Source organism: Trachinotus anak, unplaced genomic scaffold (assembly GCF_046630095.1).
Source record: "Trachinotus anak isolate AG129_WGS33_773 ecotype Australia unplaced genomic scaffold, CSIRO_AGI_Tana_v1 ptg000008l, whole genome shotgun sequence".
In the NCBI taxonomy this organism is placed as follows: domain Eukaryota; kingdom Metazoa; phylum Chordata; class Actinopteri; order Carangiformes; family Carangidae; genus Trachinotus; species Trachinotus anak.
The window spans coordinates 12,455,346-12,475,174 of record NW_027273859.1 but is presented as its reverse complement, the minus strand read 5'-3'; the positions used below and the strand labels follow the sequence as shown (position 1 = coordinate 12,475,174).

The 19,829-nt window shown below is 39.7% G+C and overlaps 1 protein-coding gene across 3 annotated transcripts in view; it reads left to right on the top strand.

The window, feature by feature from the left end:
- LOC139623962 (uncharacterized) overlaps positions 1-19,829 on the top strand; it is a 296,887-nt gene that overhangs the window by 95,760 nt on the left and 181,298 nt on the right. For all 3 annotated transcript variants that reach the window (XR_011691618.1, XM_071482655.1, XM_071482656.1), the window contains exons 6-7: positions 12,484-12,608; positions 14,014-14,157. Coding sequence is in view for 2 of the 3 variants with exons in the window: in XM_071482655.1 (XP_071338756.1) it covers positions 12,484-12,608; positions 14,014-14,157 (269 nt within the window). In the remaining variant the exon portion in view is untranslated. The remainder of the gene's footprint in view (positions 1-12,483; positions 12,609-14,013; positions 14,158-19,829) is intronic.

Sequence of the window (19,829 nt, the reverse complement as noted above, 5' to 3'; positions counted from 1 at the left end):
ATTTTCACTGGCATTTGAACTCATCCCATCGATTTCTTTATGGCGAGAGGTTGTGAGGCAGTTCCTTAAAGGGGCTGAAATCGACCATCTAAATATTTGACTAAGAGGTCACTGAGATTGCGCCAGGCCCAAGCGAGAAATTCAGTCAGAGACGCAGTGTGAGAGGAAAGAGGAAGTGGCTGGACGTCTCTGACAGGAAGAGGCTGGAGGGAAGATCCAGCTGGAAGGGGGAGTGCTGCAGCAGGGAGAAGAGAGAGGCTGCAGTGCTGAGCATAGGTTGCATTTTACTTAGGCTCCACAAGAGGGTGCTGCTGGACAATCCATCCAGGATTTTTAACAGGAAGAGGGAAAAAAATTCCAAAACACCACATATATTTATATATATTCGCATTTAAACAACCTTCACTCTCACTCCTTCAACTAAAGTTATGTACTTATACTTAAGTTGCAGTCCTGAAAGCTAAATTGATTGTCCTTGCACTTCTCTAAGTACTACTATTATGCATGTGTGACAGTAATTACATGCTAAGCTGTCAGTGACATCAACCAAAATTGACTTCACTCTTCCCTTGCATTGTCAATCCATCGTTTTGCCTGAACAAAAATGTGTTTCAGAGATAAATCTGAATGGAGAGGGGTCTTGACCGACACAAGGAAGAAATGCGAAATAATGAATCTAATTGAATGTCTATTAAAATTATAATTTCTGCCTGATTGGGAAAGTGAGTGGCAGTGTCCAGAGTATTACCTGCCACAGTGTTCCTCACTTCACCAAAGACAAGATTCTCTCCCTCCCTCCTATCTCTCTCTCTCTCACTCTCTCTCTCTTGCTGTCACTTTGTCATTTCTTTCCTTCTGTCTTCATCTGCACATCATTCCAGACCCCTCGTCATGATTCACATAGAGTTCCATCCCAAATTGCAGCATTAGGATATACAGATGACAACATTTGCACTACAATCCCCTCCCATTATGCCCACCATGACAATAGCCCAAGGGCACACAGAGGGGCTCATGTACCATCTCCTCTGGATCCTTCATGCTTAAATGAATAATGCATACAAATATTCACTGTAAAACAAGTAAGTGTCCTCAGTTATTAGCTTAGCACAAATTATGTATTTTACTGTACATTTGCCATCACTGGCATATGTTCCTTGTCAAGACAATGGTTCCTATGTTTTGAAACTCAGGCGGGAAAAAAAAAAAAGGATTTACATCAGAAACATTAGAGCGACGCTTGTCTTCACAATAGCAAGGCTCTGCATAATCCACTTGTTATTGGGAGTTGTTTAAATAATGGTAATTACTGATCTCTTTACATTGCATTCTCCCCCATTAACAAGCTGTGTGTCTCCCCCTCTCTTCCTCATTGTCTCTTTTCTTGCACTACAGTTGTATGCTGCCGTGGTGTCTGTATTCGTGGTGTCTGTTGTCATGGTGTTCAGAGCCCATGCCAGATGTCATAGTTAACTTTGAGGGGGAGAGAGAGAGAATCATGCTAGAGGCTATTTTGTTGTCAGTGATTTAGATGAAACACAGAGATGTTAAAATGTTAGACTTGCCCCGCAAAGCTTCCCCCTTTTTCTTGCCTTTTTTATTTTGTAGAGAGATAGTAAATTTACCTTGAGGGTACACTGCCTTTTGCTCTGTTAAATACTCGCAAAGCATTATTTGAAATCAGCATGTACAAGTATTTATCAGAGAAGAACTAAAAGTGGCTATGATAAAATTATATTTATGTTCTTTTTAATGTCATCTATAAAACTGTTACCAGTGCAAATTGATTCTTGCTTGTGAAATTTCATTATGTCTTTTTAATTTTACCTGACATGTTTTATGTCAATATACCAGCATTTTCTCAGACTAAACTATCTTAATATGGGTTTTTCTGAATTATATCATTCTGGAGTAGTTTCTTTCAACCGGTATCCACTTTTGAAAAAAAAAAAAAAAGCACATCTAACAACTCAGTATGTCTTTCTGTGGTTTTGGCAAGATTTTGCACTCATGTTCTTTTCTTTACTAATCCTTCTTTATTTCAGTAAATGCAAGATTTTTAAATGCAAATCTGATTTAAACACATTTTTTATGTAAAAGGTGAATGAAGAATTAAGTATCAGACTACACCATATAGTTAGAAACTGTTGCTTCGACAGTTAAAAAAAGTTGAATGAATTATAGATAAATGCATGCATATATACTGTGTTCATGTATTACATACATACAATACTACTGTAATTGGACTCTGAAATTAACTCCTGCAATACTATGGTTATTCTATTGAATTGGTCTTGAAAACACAATGTATCTAAACATAAAGTATGTCATAAGAACTTTTTTTAACATGTTCTAAAATATATAATAATAACTAATAACTGCATAATGTGATATTGCAGATTTATAAAAACACTGAATATAAGTATTTGATATTTGTATTTATTCTCAATTAAAACTGTGAATATTTAAAAATGAAAGAAAAGAAAAACGATATTTTAAGTATAGCTGTTGTAGGAAATCAAATTAATTGATTCTGTTTATTATTCTGAGAATATGTAGATTTTGTAGATACTGTACAGAGTGGAGCTGCTGCGAATGAATTAGACTGTAACATTTTACATTTAGGCAATAATTCATCAACTTACTTTTATTGGTTTAATTTATGGGAAAGCAATTTTCACTACCAGCACTGTGGTAAACATCGTTAATCAAAATACATTATTATAATGAAGCTGTTTTAAAATGTTTATTAAAGGAAATAAAAAAGGGGTTACCCTTGCTTTGTGCATCTTTCCATTGTCGTCATAATTAATAGCTAAACTGAATGTTTTCCTTGCCAGTGCAGATGAGGAGAGAGTGCCAGAGCAAGAACTATAAATTTAACAATAGGTATGCTCAACCTTAAGTGATGAACAGTATGTAATATCACAAGAGTAGTCCCATGCAAATGCAGCGCCCCACTGCCTTACACAATGCTGGAGACGACAGCCAATTAAATTCATTGATGTAAATGGCCAAACTAGTTGGCTGATGCTCATTGGACAGTGGGTGGCCTCTCAATTTTTCCATTTAATGTTTGATAGTGTTGTGACAAAGGGATTGAGTGTGCGCATGTGTTTATTAATGTTTAACATTGTGTTGCTTCAGGTTGAAATTATGATTCTGAACTATTGTGGTGAACAGAGATGAGTCATCTTTGTGTCCTTGGCATCTTGGGCGGCAGCAACAGTGTTAACACATTATATTCAAATTGTGCAATCAGTTATTTGAATGTGAAGATATTTAATGGCACAGAAATACGTTCTGGTTCAGCTTTGCCTTTGTTACTGTTACTTACAGTATCTATCCTGATCTGCAGGCCAGTAATTTAGTTGACCTCGTGAAACATTTAACAACTTTGTACCAAGACTTACGTCACAAAGTGAAATGTTAACCCCCCACCCCCACTAAGTTCAATTTGTGTCGTTTGGTGACAGCCTTCTCTCTCTCTCTCTCTCTCTGTCTCTCTCTCTCTCTCTCTCTCCCTCTTCCCCTCCTGCGGCAGGGATGAGGAATCACACACCACTTGAGTGCCATTTGTTAATGAAGGCCAAAGTGTTAGATGATAAATATAGTTGAAGAGAAATGGCACATGTAAGTGATCTCATTTAGGAGCATTACATTTGAATTTATTGGGGTACTTAGAGGGGACAGAGGGGCCATGGCTCTGAGGGAGAGGGGAAGGGTGCAAATGACTGACTTATAATAGACAGTTGGGTAGGGCAACTTAGTGACCAAAGATATATACTGCAACCAGAGAAGGATGCACGATGTGTGCTTATGTAGTTATACTTACGTGTTTGTGTTGCATTGTGTGCATGCTTGCATACAGCTGAGTGTATGTACTTACATGCAGCTGAGTGTATGTACTTTATGTGTGTACATACAGTTTGTTTTGTTTTTGAATCGAGTGGCAGAAGCTGAGGAGATAAACAGTTTGCATTAACCTTCTGCCTCTTTTTATCCTCACCACTCTCATATAAACTCCATTGCAGTTGGATTGTAATGTTAGCCTTGTGTTTTGAACGTGAGTCATTACATTACTGTAAATAGGCATAAATATTAAGAAATATGGAACAAGGCATTGAAATATATCACCTGAAATTTTACTATAAACATTATTATGATATAACACGCCTGTCGACTTTTCAATAACAAATTCAGGGCATTTAAAAAATTTCAATAATCATTACCGGCATAAAACATTGTTTAGGTGTAAAACCAGTAAAACATGAGACTCACAAACAGAAAAAACAAAAACATGTTTATTAAACAGGCATTGATTTATGTAGGGACATGTTTGGGGAACAGTTTTCACTTGTTTCAGGACTTCTTTTCTGTGTATAATCCTCGCATCAGAGGAAAAGAGCTTTGCAGGAGTGAGTTGCCTGCTTGCATGGTTCACGGTTAATTTATGTTCAGTTTTGTTACAGTAACTACACCCATATTGTGCAGTCAACTGTTCAGAGGAGTCCTACAGTATCTATAAACATTGGCAGAACAAGACACGCAGAATAAAAGACCTGCAATACCTCCAACTGGTTGACACAATTTGGATTGCAGAAGACGAACAATATATTCAATCCATTTCTTGGCCCCGATGCATTTAGTAAATACAGTGCCTGGTTGGTAAGAGGGATGTTGACAGAAAATCAAAAGCAATGTAGCAGCAGCGTCCTATAATGGAGACTTAGCTCTACTTTACACTCCTCTTACAAAGATCTACGATTTGAAAACAATCAATCCCTTCATGAGAGCTTGTTATTTTCTCCTATAATAAGAGTAACAGCTTTTCATCATTCCTGCACAGCACTGATTGCGTTTACACTAGAAATATAAGCATTCACAGTATGAGTGCAAGTAGAAAAAGAGAATATAGCAAGGGTTTAGTTTTAGTGAGAATCCCACTCTTTGTTTTTCCCTTCCTTTACTTCTCTGTGGAACTTGTTTTGCAGTCGTCAGATGTTATTGAGGATTAAAAATATCCTCATGGCATATCGACGGCTCGCCATGAAGGTGGCAGAGTGTGCCACGGAGCAGCGGGGTGCTGGATTTCTTCTCCTTGATATAAATCTGAGGCCAAGTAGTGTAAGATTTATCAGAGAGTATTTATTTATGTTGACACACAAGGACAGTTTCACAAAATATCCTTTTGTGGTCCTATTCTATCATGCTTCTTGCTTGCTTACTTGCTTTTGTCTCCATTTATTCCCTGAAAATACCTGTTGGCATTTCTTACTTCCTGTATCCTTCTGCTCAGTTTCATCTACATATTTTGGTGATACTGTATCTGTTACCTGCAATTACAGGAACATCTGGAGTCTCTGTTGAACCAGGTGTTGATAAAACAAATAAGCTTCCTTAGTAAATGGTTAATGTTTTGACTCAGTGCAGACCAGTGGACCGGAGGGAATGTTTCTTGTCGAGGGCCAATAACACATTTAAGAGGACACCTCTTAAGACCCTGCCTATGGCACAGCCCTGTTATGTTTCTTCTCACAAATGACCGTTAAACCGTCTTTTCCGCACCCTGACGCCTCGCCTGTTATTATCGTCATTGTCTCTTTTTCTGTTGTATACATGTGTGAGGCTGGGCCCTTTAATATGCGGAGAGCTTTTCCTAGGCTTTCCTACGGGCACAGTGGTCTGTGTTTACTCCTCAGTCAGAATGCCTCCTTTCCACAAGTTTGACATGCCTTTTTGTTACCATGGTAAGCCCTCCCTTAAAATATATATTTCTGCTTTTGGCCTGGATGGTTTTTTATCTCACTGGTTTAGAGCCTGTTGCCCCCAGGGCCAGATTTAAATGTGTGTGGGTCTTCAAGGATTTCTCTGCAGAAAAGCCGTTTGGATTGCAGCCTCACCGCCATACAAGTGCGACCGAATTGTGTCATTTCAGGTTTTTGAGCCATCGTTGGAACCAAAGGAAAGTCCAAAAGAGAAGCAAAAAACACAAGACAAAAGCTGATGAAAATGGACCAGATTGGATTATGTCAGACTTGGCATGTGCCTCGTTATGAGGGAAGTCTTCGTTCTGTCTTATCACACTCTGCCTTACAGCTAAATGAATTTAAAAAAAAAAAAAAAAAAAGGCAAAGCACAGCTCGGCTTCTTGGAAAACAACAGCCAGATCGTAACTGTAAATACTGGCTTAAAGTGGTGTGGGCTCTGCATGATTTTCAGTCACAAAACAGGAAGTGAGAGGAGTTAAAAAAAAAAAAAAAACATACACTGGGATGTGTACTAACTTTGGGGACATGGACCACTTTTTAAGCAGTTATAGATGGGGCAATGTTTTCAACACTTCTTTTTGGTACATGTTGTCACACACTTGGATTGCTACGTGAGCATCTAGTCATGGGTCCTTATGTCTAGAGAGCCACTACAGTATGCTCAGGTGGGTTTCACTTTCAGGATTTATACATGAAAAAATATGAGTGTAGGTTTTTGTGTGGTTTGAATCTGGAAGACTGAAAATGTAAAAATGCTTTCCACCTCTTGTCACACCAGATAAGAAATTTCTTAAAAACATACACCTTAGAATGGGTATGTTTGGGTATGGGGAAAATATTGTACAATAGTATTTTTGCAATCATGCATTTTGTTTAGCTTCTTTCTCACTCATTTCTGCATCACTTTTAATTAGTGCACATCAAGCTTCATGTCTCCAAGAGCCAGGCTGCCTATTTGCAACGTTCAACAGGTAATCAAGACTGATTAACCACTGAACGTAGCCTAATTGCATTAGATCTCGAAAGCACATTATAACCACGGTAACTGTAAATACACACGGTGTTTTAGAAAAAAACATTTAAATCTCACAGGAGGAAGTATTTGCTTCAGTAGCAAGAGAGAGGGTTATGATTATGAGCATTACATTTCAAATACAAAACTCAAATGTGATGCTAATAAATCTTCATCAGTGACCGGTAAAGTGACAACATTTTGCCAAAGTTTGTTTGTGGAAAAGGCATTGATTGAAAAACTTTAAGTCATACATATAATTTAAGAGTACTATTTTTTTTAAGCCATAACAAAACAGAATTGATTGAGTATAGTATGATAGGGTTTAATGCTTAATTTTTTTCCTCAGGAGCATATGTGCCCCTAAGTATCAAAATTTAGGAGCACATTGAAAACTTAATCAAATTGTGTGTTTTTCCTTAATAAAGGGATACGGGGGAGATATTTACGGACATTTATTTGAACACAAAAAGCACACTAGTTTTAAAATTATCTCTGATTAAAACTATTCATATTCATTTAATAATTTTGTTATTGTTTATATAGTGTTTCCCACAGCTGAAGAATTGACTTGTGATGGTGGGTGGCGTGGCGTGGCGTATGCTGATGTGCATGCAGAGACTCATGCATTTTAGAGGGGGCGAGTGTAACCCAGGTTATTTTCTGGAGCTACAATTTACAGATGTCCCCTTAATGGCTCAACTGCAGGCATTAGGCAGTTGTGCACAGATAAGCCACTGTTATACTTTAAACTGCTTTAAAGTATATAAACAGGATAAACAGTAAGAACAATATATGTTTATAATGAAGTAGTTTCTCTTAGTTCCAAATGCCAGAAAAAGTCTGCTCGGTCTGTTAAGATACAAAGGACATCACTGGTGCAGCAGTTTTTGTAAGCAGGTCATCTGGCCCGTTTTTAGCTCAGCCAGCGATCCACAGCAAATTAGAGCCTCTTTGCAATGACGAGTGGATCACATGATTTTCTTTTCAACGGACAACATTGGTTCAGTGCAGTGACTGTATAATTGTTGTTGTTTTAAAAAAAACATAGAACCTGCATGGGCTGAATTTTGTAAAAATAAAAAAGATTAAAGTTTTATTTGCACACATGCTCCTAAATACATTTTACACTTGGCACACATCTATTATTAGTCGCAAATGCGAGTGAAACGCTCACACTGTCGATTCCTGTATGGTGTATGAAAGATGCTCTGTTCACTCTGCCACATCTGAACTACTGTATCACTGTGAAGGCCTTTAAGTGTGCTGTGACATGTCTTCAAGTCCTTGTTTAGCACCTCTCTCTGTGTATTGAGGGTGTGAACTGATACCGAGTGTCAGCTAGTGTCAGGGACAGAAATGGTGAGAGAGAGATAGCTGAGGTCTACATAAACGAAGAGGCCACGAGGATTAGCCCTGGGAGAGCAGGAGGCACACTGGGGAGAAAGAAATGAAAATAGGACTGGACGAAGAAAGAAAGAGAGGAGAGTGAAAGAGAGAGATGGGGCTTTAATGGAGGGGGTTGTCAATTTTCTCCAATTTAGCTCAGGAGGAAGCTATTTTCTTGGAATTAGATGGTTGGATCAATGCAGCTTTCCAGCCATTTATTAGTGCATAGCGACATCAACTGTTGCTGCGTCCATCACTAGGCAGAAAAACCAAAAACAGTGTTTTCAAAGAGCTCAACCTTATCACCACTTGTCAGTTAATTATGCATTTAAAGTGAGGGGCAGGAGTTCAGCAGTGAAACACTTTGATTGAGCCCTTTGAACTCAACCAGGAAAGAAATCAGTTCTCTTAATCCTGGCTCCTTTGTGATCATCATAGCAAGAAGATTCAGACCTCTCTGTCTAGCGTTCAGCAGGTCATCCAACTTCAGCACCATTACTAATGCAGTCACACCTGTGATCTAAACTTCAGAACAGAACATTAAATTAAAATAAATAGATAAACATGCCAAAGATGTGGCACAGAGGAAAAAGAAAAAGGAGGTGTGAATGAGTCATCCGTGAAAGGTTCATCCATTGTTGACCTATAGAACTCGTCCAGCTGGTCTTTATAGCCTAAGGTTGTATGAGCTGTGCCATACGTGGTCGTTTTGATCAGTACCTGCACCTCTCATTAGCACAGGTCATGCTCACGGCTTCAGGTAGTTCACACTTTTCATCACCTTACCCAAAGAGACTAGCAATAGAAAGATCAGGCTGCAAAGTTAAATATTATGTGCATACTTGGAAAAACAGTATAGCACTGTATCTAGTGTAGTATGTTTAAGTATGTAAGTATGTTTAAAGGAGTGTGGGTGTATGGTGTGGATCTCAAGGGTTTAAGGGCATCTTCCGTTGAGTACGTCCAAGTCAACATCTGGAACATAGCAGGTTGTGCAGAGGTCCATTTTAGTATTCCCCAAACTCATAAACACTCCAGATCAAGGGCCAAACACACCTCTGTTTCTATCCTGGAGAAATCTATTGCCACAATTTATCAACTCTGATTGGTTAACACTTGGACTCTCAAAATGGAGCCCTTCATAATTTAGAAGCTGCTCTAAATGCAGTTGGCCGGGCTACATCTAAATGTTTAAAAGTCAAGTGAAGGAAGGAGGCGGTTAGACCTGAAGTTATGTCCTCCAAGGGAACTTTACAAAGATCCTCTCACAGATTTATAGCCACTTACCTAGGAGCCTGAGTCGATATTCATAAACATGGCTTCAAACAAAGCCCCCCATCCACTATCCCTGCTTGTAAATAAATACAGATATGCCTCTTTTACAGACAGCAGCAATCTAAAATATTACCACCAGCATAATTTTACCACACGCATTAATATTTTATGGCACATTGTATTTTACCGCATTGAATCTTAAACTTTCATGGCCGGCCCCAAGGATTTTATTCCTAAGGAGTCTGTATCATTATTAGCCAAGATGTATAGCTGGTATAGCAGAGGATTTCCTTGCTTTTGTGCTCTTCACTATTTCATAGATCATGTTTTCACCAAATCAATAGAGTCAATGGTGCTATCCTGTTTGCTTTACTCAGGTCATGTCTTCTGAGTTGAATTACTTTGTGATTGACTTTCCTGTTATTGGAGATCTTCTTGAAACTCAAAGCTACATGAGCTTTTGTGCTGAGTTGGCTAGATTCTGCTCTTGTGAGGCAAACACAACTGTAAAACATAAGTGACAGTGTGTCTCTGTGTATTGTGACACACTTCCTGACAATCCTTAGCCATTTGTTTTTGTGGAAGGTATCAGTTCATTAAACCACCCATATTCAGATTTATAAATTACCCATGTAATGGTAAGACCCTATTCCATCTATTTTGAAGTGTTTAGCTTTTCATCTAAACAAGTAAAACCCAACCTGTACAGTATCTGCCTCATTATAATGGAAAAATCTCTAACATCTGCATGTGTGTGTTCGCATCTGTGCTTGTGTTTATGTCTGTCTGGTGATTTAAATGGTTTTAGTGTCAAAACAAGTCTAATGAGTTGGTGCAATAATTATCAGCCATTTTGCTCTCACTTAAGCTAATTGAGGCTTTATATTAGAGTTAATACCACTGCCTGTACGTTGGTTTACAGTTATCAAAACGTTTGGCCAGGAATGGTACTGCTAGTAATTTAGATTTTTATTTGTACATGTCAGCATTTTAATATCCCAATCAACCATACTTATGAGCTTTGGCAATTTCCCCAGATGGAGGTCACTGATTAACCCCATTTTTGTGTTTTTTACTAATCCTGTCAATATCTATATACAATAGTATCAACGTTGAGAAGGACAGGTAGTTGCCTTGCTTCTAGCCTTATTTACTTTAGTAGTATATATAAGAGTCCTAATCTGGAATTTTCTATTTTGGTATAATGTAATGTAAAATGTATAATATTTTTTTAATACATTTTTCTCACCTCTATACAACAAATGAGGTTAATGGCATTAATATAATTCACTGTGTGCTAGACAAAGGCTCATCCTATACTGCAGAAGAAGAAGTGATATTAAACACACCCTTTCATTTTAGATTATCTCTGCACTTGTTTTTAAAGTTGTCTATCGTGTTTCTTCCTCTCTTCCTCCTTTCCTCACTTTGCTCCATGTATTTGAAGCACTTTTTGAAATTCCCATCTTATCCAGGTGAGTATGAGCTGATCTCCAGGCCCTTTGCTCTTGTCAAGAATCTCCCAGGCTATCGGGCTCTCCTGGGGCCCTGTTTCACACACCAAATTGATGTCTCTGACTGGAAATGACACTTTCAGCAGGATTTGCCATTCTAAACCACCTCAAACCCATGTGATCTCACCCATTCACTCTCAGAGGGATTGCCTTGAAATGCACCGTAGCTTCAAAAGCCAATGAGCATAGCATGCTTGAATGAAAAGCTGATACATATCCTATCAGGGGGAAAAAGATATTCTAAAATGCTGGCAATGTAGAACAGTATTTTTTGCTCCAAATAAAGACCAACAGTCCCATGAATAAGTAGGTATTGCCTGGGGGAATGTGATAGAGGGTGCAAGGGAGTGAAACTAAAAGAAATCAATAACCACATGAATTTTCATGTGAAGGTGCTTGTCCACCATTTGGTTTATCTTGTTAATATCTGTTTCACTCCGTCCATGAATACAGACACAGATGGCATGAGATCTAGCCATCTTTTTGTAACACTCCATGTAAAGGAGGAGCACGGTGACCATGTTGCTTCACTAAAGGACCAGTTATGATATAATTTGACACTGGAGTGGGAGGGAAAGGGAAAAGGTGTGACCAAGAATCCCTCCCTTGACTTATTTTCATCCCCAAGTCTTTTAGGGGCTGCACGTTTCTCCTAGGGGGCCCTACAGACTGGCATAATGGATAAGGGCAAGGGTGTGAAAGGAGCACCTTAAGGCTCCGCATTCAACTCTCCCAATCTCTCCTGCACACACTCTTGAGCTGTGAAGGCCCTCTTTCTTTGCCCTGCTAGCATGGGAGCCCTGTAATAGGCTCTAATTGATAGGGAGGTGTTGGGGTCTTTCTATATGGGCTGAAGGGATGAGAGTAAGAGAAAGAGGGAGAGAGAGAGAGGATTACATGTGGGCATGTGGGGTGGAGTGGGGGAGGAGGAGAGGCTGTGGAGCGGTCTAGACCCCGTCCGTAATGAGTCATAATTTCCTAGTGGTTTTGTGGCGGTTGGCTCATTACTGGTCTGCAGAGGAGCAGGAACAAAGCTCTGGGTAGGTAGGAGGTGAGCTTAAATAGTTGGGGCTCAACACTTCCCAACAAAAGGAGGAAGAGAGCGTTGAATGGCACTTGGAACAGATGCAGTAAAAAGTGGCAGATGCAAATTGCGGGAGAGCAAGTCTTCCTTCAAGCACTTTTCTCTTATTTTGTCAGACTGCAGCCTGAGAGTCTAATTAGTTAGTGAGGTGTTTCACTTCTGATAGGGCTGTGTCTCGTTATTGTCACAAAGAGGATTGGTAGAAATGGGAGGAAACGCATATGTTCCACAGTCCCCAGTGGAACCTGCTCACTGCAATAGTTTAATTGACTTGATTATTTATTTTACCCTATAGAAATTGAAAGCTGTGCAATATTTTTATGCTTTGAAATGGTGTTGTATATAGTTAAAAGTGTGATAAGTGTATGATGCTGATGATGATGCCCGCAGGTAATTAATTATGTTTTTAATTATGTGTTTATACTCTTCTCCCTACAGGCAGAATGATTATGGACAAATTGGCAGTGGTTCTAATGAAAATGTGGTCGTCCCTCGCCTTGTTGAGTGTGTGGGCCATGTGTCGAAGGTCACCTGTGGGGCAAACCACAATCTTGCACTGACAGGTACAGTAATGCACTGTGCAGGACTGCTATGGTACACGACATTCAATAAACATGTTATCATTGAATGGATGATTAGAATATTTTCCTTTTAAAATGTAGCAATTTGTAATTCTTACATACAGTATGCCCTGTACCAGTTACCATTTTCTCTTTCGTATGCTCTGTTACATACATGTATTTGTAAATATGCAGTGCTGAAACGCATCTCTTCACTTGATCCCAGATTTTGAATTACAGTTTCTATTTTTCTATCATATATGCCCTAGACCCTGTGGAGAGTAGTTTGCATTTCTAGTTAATGATGATTAAGAGTATTTGTCCAAACAGGCATTTCCACAACATCTGAATTAGAATCCTCATTTGTCCACAACCATGCCATGTGTAACTCTGAATCTTACTGACTTAGGTATTACTGAAGAGTCCCTACTGTTCTGATTGGGACTGAGTCTGAAATAAGGGGGAATCATATTTTTACAATTGTTACGTCAAAAAACGCACCTGCACAAATCGCACAAATCAGCTGGGCAGTATCTTTAAGAAACAAACATGATGTCACTAGTCATGAGCTGTCACTATGTGTTTCAAAGTTCACCAGTTTTACTCAGTTTTATGTGAATATCAGAGCCCTCAAGCCCTCAATTGGCACATCACCTGAGAGAGAGACAAGGAAGGAGAGAGAGAGAGTTAGTGAGAATATGGCCCTGGCTCCTGATCCATAACAGTCATTGCCTGTTACATACATTTCAGAATTCATTCAGGCTATGAAGATAATCGAGGTAGTCGACAGTTTCCCCTGCAGCCCAATGGATTTATGATAGCACTGTCAAGAAAATGAGGCGAAATGACACAGTAGCTGACTTTAGCTGCAAATAATGTGATAGGCCGTACAGTGGTGCAGCAGCAGCTGCTGTCATTGCAGGTAATAGGCTATAAAGAAGCCTGATAGCAATACCTGTCATTTCTTAATGGCTGACTTCACTGAAGAGCTTTTGTGGCCTTTAACATGAAGATAATAGAAGATACAACAAATTTTACAGCTTTTGCGTTGCATCCATAATTTATCACCAGAGGCCCCATGCCGCAGCAGCACAACAAGGACAACATGCTCTTAGAGATGTGCATCTGCAGGGGTAGGAAACCCCCCTTTTACTTTGCAATTAATGGAGGAACAGCACAGGGTCCAAAATATCTTGTATCAGTTGATATTATCATATGTCTCTCATATTACATGATAATACCTCTGTGTACTACATTTGTTTTGGAAATAAGAACTCCCAAATCCTAAGTACATATACAGTTACACTGAAACTGTAGATGCATTCATTTGCAGAAATAATCTGTTGATTGTATGATTACGCTTGTTTAAATCGGAAATGTTAGTAATTTACTTCTTGATAAAATGCAGGTGATGGCAGGGTGTTTCAGTGGGGCTGTGGACGGGCATGCGGGAACACGAAGAAAAACATCCTGCTCCCAGAGGAAGTGACGCTACCAAGCTCGCCAGTTAGAGAGATTGCAGGAGGATGTTGGCATAGCTTGCTTCTGACAGGTTAGTCCCTGCTTATGTTTGAAAGCTATTAGTGTAACACGGTGTAATACAGGCATTTACTACATTTACTAAATCCCGCAGTACCTCCTGCCTGCTGTTTTATGCATTTTTCCGTTCAGTACATACAGACACAGAGTACATGCTTGCATGTACTGTACATGCCGACATGTCCACGACCTGCAAGAATGCGTAAATCCTTGGTGTGTGTCTTGGCCCTCACACAGACGTGTGAGTGTGTGCTTTTAGCTGTGGTGTCCATCTATCCACATCATTCATTAAGAGCTCTCCCAGGGCTAGTGCGGCTACATAAACACAGAGGTTGAGGCCACGGCTGCTCTTTCACCTCACTGCGGAGAACTTCAAAGTCACCTTTCTTCACACAGCAGATGAATGCTCCTTTTCTGCCTGGCTGATATATTGGCCCCAGTTGCTGTCTTCTCACTGTAGTATGCCTGTGACTGAGGCCCCATCATGGAGCCAGAGCTGGGCCATTTGTTAGTTTTAACTGTATCTCCAAGACCTGGCTTTAATTCTGAAGGGAGGACATTAATCCTTTTAATACAACACTTTGTAGAGTCGTTTTCCTGTGTTGCTAATGCCGTCTATTATTAACCCCATTAAAAGTGTAATACAATTTAAGTAGAGTGCTAAAAGTGGATCATTTGTTGCTCCGTTCTGTTCAAATTAATTCTCAATTTATGATCTAAATGATTAAACTATAGGAGTCACCGCACTAAATGAGATTCTTAAACGACCAAGCATACATTTACACATATTAATACAAACATTTATAAGCACATATTCGCACAGACATATCCAAGTGTGCACACACACACACACACACACACACACACACACACACACGAAGCTGCTGTGTGTTGCATTTGCTCTTCTAAATCCTGTAATGTCCCCAGTTTGATCCCTAGCTCCATTCTGTCATGAGGGAACAGAAATATCCATCTCCAATCAGGCCTTAATGAATAGCCTGATGAGTGTCGGGCAGAACTGAATTACCAGATAGATTTGAGAAGCGTGAGAGTGTGTGTGCACTCTGTGTGTGTTTGTGTGTGTGTGTGTGTGTGTGTGTGGATCAGTGGGGGGTAGTTAGAGGGTCAGTAGAACAGGACACATGTAGAAATTAATTCTCTCCAAGTTCAAAAAAGAAATTGGCTAATTCTGTCATATGAGCCTCATAGAATCATCTTATCTATTGGTATGAGTTTTCATTTATTAGGGTCAAACTGTGGAGGGAAGCTCAAGAGATAGAAAAGAAAGGGTTAGGGAGAGCAAGTCGGACTGATGGAGGGTAAGATTTGAAAATTGGAAATAAAGTGAAAGAAAGAAGAAGTAAGAGAGTACAAAAATGATAGAGAGATGGGAAAGATGGAGCAAAAAGAGTGCAAGAGAGTCAGTGGTATAAGAGACAGCTTGCTTGGGCCGGAGCATATTGAGGGCAGCAGGTGGAAGAGTGGCACAGTTAATTAAAACGCCTGTCTTAATGTCTCAGCCCGTCACTCCAGGGAGAGCGAGAGAGACAGAGAGAGAAAAAGAGAGAGAGTTGCCAGGCTTGAGCTTGGCTGCACCCAACCAGCCATCTACACAGCAAACCAGCCATCCAGCCAACCCACCAGGCCACATGTCAGACAAGCCCTGACACAATGCCCTTCAACCCCCTTCATCCTTTGCAACACACGTACAGAAATGTACACATATCCAGACCCCACCCACAATTTCCTTTTTCTTATCCACATACCCATACACTTCTCCTAACGGCCACCCTCTCTAATCTGATTCAGACCTTTTTTTTTTTTTTTTTTTAATAAAAGGGCCCCTCTCTAAAAAAGGAACAAAAACACACTTCTGATGTTACTGTTTTGCTCAGCAGCATCTGTAGCATGCCTGTAGACTTCCAGCCTTGCAGCGTAATCTGTCTGCTTTTAATAATTCATGGAAAGCACAGGCTGTGCTCTATGTACCGAATGCTGAGGGTAATGGGGATGTGGTGATATTTCTATCACGGCCTGTCTGGAGCAGTGAGCGAATCAAACGAGTAAAGATCTGATAAGCAGTCAGTTCAGTGTCATAACAGTATTGCTGTCACCAGTGTCTTTCCTGGACCTTAACAAATCTATTTTGCTTTACATGCTACAATTTAGCAAATTGTGATACATAGAGGAGATTCTCTAAATGTTGTCACATAGTGTCAAGTCACACCAAATCACTGATTCATGGTATTTTACAAAGACACAGGTACATGGGCTCAGTGTAACATTTGCCAGTCTACAGAACACCACTATGTCATACTAAAACTTTACTGGACATGAATAAAAATGCATTTAAAGAGAGAAACAAAGAGTGCGAGCATCCATCCATCTGTGAGGTGAGTCTAGAGTTGTACGCCGTGTTGTTTGACTAATGTTTTATCAGGCTTTGCTGTATCACGGCGAATTGCTTTGTCAATAACCATCCGGGTGCCTCACTGAGCAAGAATCTGAGATTGTCAGGCTGAGTGACAGGCTGGAGATGGCAGATAATTCAAAGAAATTGGAAGTGTGAAATCTTTAAGGGCCACTTCTTAACACAGCAAATGCCAGGGTATCTTTCCATCAGCTGCTGCTCTCACAAGCCACCGCATTGTTAATGGTGGCCTGTCTGTCCATCAAGACCGCTTCAGGAGGGATTTAGACCTGTTTGGTGCCTTATCTCTCTGACTGCCTCCCACTAACCTGACCACTGCACAGGCCCTGAGTGCTGTGTGTGTTCCATGTGACCAGCCATAGTCATAAATCTACCTCCAGAGCAATATATATTTTTTCTGTTCATTTGCTTATTTATAGATATTGATTTATTTGATTATCTGTCTGACAGTGTATTGGTACATCTATTCATTGTTACACAACCAGGAGCCAAAAGTAATGGTTCTTGTAGTACTTGTTAATTTAGCTGTCAACACTACTGATTGACCCTAGATTGTAGCAGTAAGAACTCTCTGTTCTTGTGAGAGTGTCTCTGTCTTTCTGTATGAATACAGGAAAGCCAGCGTCTGCCTTCAGGTTTGTGCAAAAACATTGTTTTGAGCAAGAAACTCTAAATGTCAGTCACTGAAAAGGAGATAACTGTTTCCATATGTGTTGCATCTTTACATGAGGAAAATGGTTTTAGTCGTAAGCCTCATTAGATATTAAGAAATTCAAATAAAAATGTTTAGATAATGTGGTGATTGCATTTAAATTAAAACTTTATGAAATTGTACTGATGATGGCAAAATGTGCTGCGGTCCACTCAAGTCCAGTTGAACATTCCAAATAAAGATCTTCCCAAAAGTGTGAAGAAGAGGCAAAAGAATCATTGTCTTCTATGAATATACATTTCATTAATAAGTTGAGATCTGGGGCATTTGAATACCCAAAATTAACCTAAAAGTAATTTGAACTATAAGTTAATTATTAGTTTGATAATGAGGTTTATGATTAAGAAGTTAATAAAAGAAACAAAAAGTCAATTTTTGTGCCAGAAAATAAAACTGAGAATTCACACAGGAGTTTAAAAAAAAAAAAAAAAAAAAAATCTGGTGTGTGTGTGATTATGAGTATGTGCACACTAATGTTCATTCATCTCACCAGAACTGCCACTGCTTCTGTGAAAGTTAAGTCTTACGGTTTTGAATACTGACATACAGATTAGCTCACTCTCTTTCTTTTTCCTTCTGTCACATACCAACTATTTACACTCGTGCACACAGTTAAGGATAAGAAGTTTAGGAGAGAGGTAGAAGAGGACAGAGCAAAAGAGGGGAGGAAAAAAGTTTCCCCACATCTGCTAATTCAGAAAAAAAAAGCTGAGATTCTGTCTGTTTGTATGTACAGAGAAATAATGAGAGAAAATAGACAGAGAAGGGAGGAGGGGGGGGGGGGTTACACAGAAGGACCCAGAGAGAGGAAAAGAAATAAACAAAGAGGAAAAGAAAGAAATATGTCCCCTATTTTCCCCTTGTAATGGTCTCAATTCCCTGCCAGAGCTCCCTGTCACAGGGAGGTAGTTCCCAGGCCGACACATCTCAAGCTGTTCAAACATCCATTAGGATGTTTTGTTTCATACACTCTACAAATACAGCAAGACGAGAGAGGAACGGGCAGATGATGAGGGGGAAATTGAGGAAGAAAGAAAAGAGAAAGAAAGACATAGAAGAAGGGAGAGGAGGAAGAGGGGAATGAGTTGATGGGAACAGCAGAGAGAGGAGAAGAGGAAATTTATCAAGAAACTCGTGTGATATTTAATGATCCTTGTATGTGGAGAGGGAAGACCACACCAGCTCGTTCTCCTCCGCCAAATACCGATCCCCTAACTTAATTTCCTGCTCAATTGCTGTTCTATAGTGCATAGTACAGTGATACAGGCTGGTAATATAGAAAACAGATTGCCTGTGCGGCGGAGTGGATAAGTCTGAGGCTTGTGCTGCTTGAGACCTGCAGTCTCCAGGGGGGTCTTGTCGGTGGGTTTCACAAAACCAACAAAGCCCATCTTTCCCTGCGACTGGCAGCAGCTGGCAGGTAGATCTTCAAGCGCTGGAGGTGGGGAAGTGGATCTGTGGGTGTGGGGTGTGTGTCTGTGTGTGTGTGTGTGTGTGTGTGTGTGTGTGAGAGAGAGAGAGTCAGTGTGAGAGTGTTTCTCTACAGTGTGTGTATGTGGGGCAGAGAGTCTATTCTTTGTAGTGGAGAGCTCCACACTCTTCCGTCTTGTGTTTGCTCATGTGCTGTGACTCCAATCCACTCAAAAATGTAGGCCTGCATGGACAGCAACCATCAATCAGTGCACAGAACAGTGTGTAACTACAGCTACAGTGTTTTCCCACACACACAGAAACACACACTCTTTCCATCAGGAATACATACATACAGTACACCTGCCTGTTACTGTGTGAGAGGATTCAACTAGTATTACTAAAGTTTCCTGCTCATTTTTTCCTCATATTATTCCATAAAGATCCAGTAGCACACACAAAAACATATTTGCAAGTGCAGGGAACATATACACATATACACAAACAGGAAACACAACTACTTTAGTAATTGCTTAAGTAGTGTTATGAATTGTCAGTGGACATGACAGATTAAATGTTGTGTAAAGTAACAATCTTAGATTTGTATACTATTTTCTGAGAGAAATCCTTAAAATATCATGCTTTTCAATCACACAGGAAGTGATGTCATTTCTTCCACCTGCAGAGTGTTTAGAATAAATGGAGGAAATGCAGAAATTACCGTGTGGGGGGGGGGGAGCAAAAAGATGCATTGGACAGCCGATTATTTTTCAAAAATTTTAACTTCTTTTTTCAGCAAAAAACATCTTAACAATAATTGCTTGTTAACCCTAAAATTCAAATAGCGTGGATTCACATGAAAGACAAAGATATTTTTCACATTGAATCCTGTGTTAACTAAACCAAAACAGGCTTGTATATCCTTGTGTATTGAACCAGACAGTTAAGACAATTATTGATTGAACACAATTTGCTGACATACTGATACACCTTTTCTTCTTGAACGTACATAAAGGCTCAGCGTGTTATTGTGATGCTGTTTTGCTGCCTGACACAAAGTAGGCCAGTATAGTGAAGTTTTATCATGTCTATCTGGAGAACTGATGTTACTTGTATCCCAGTTCTTTTAGAG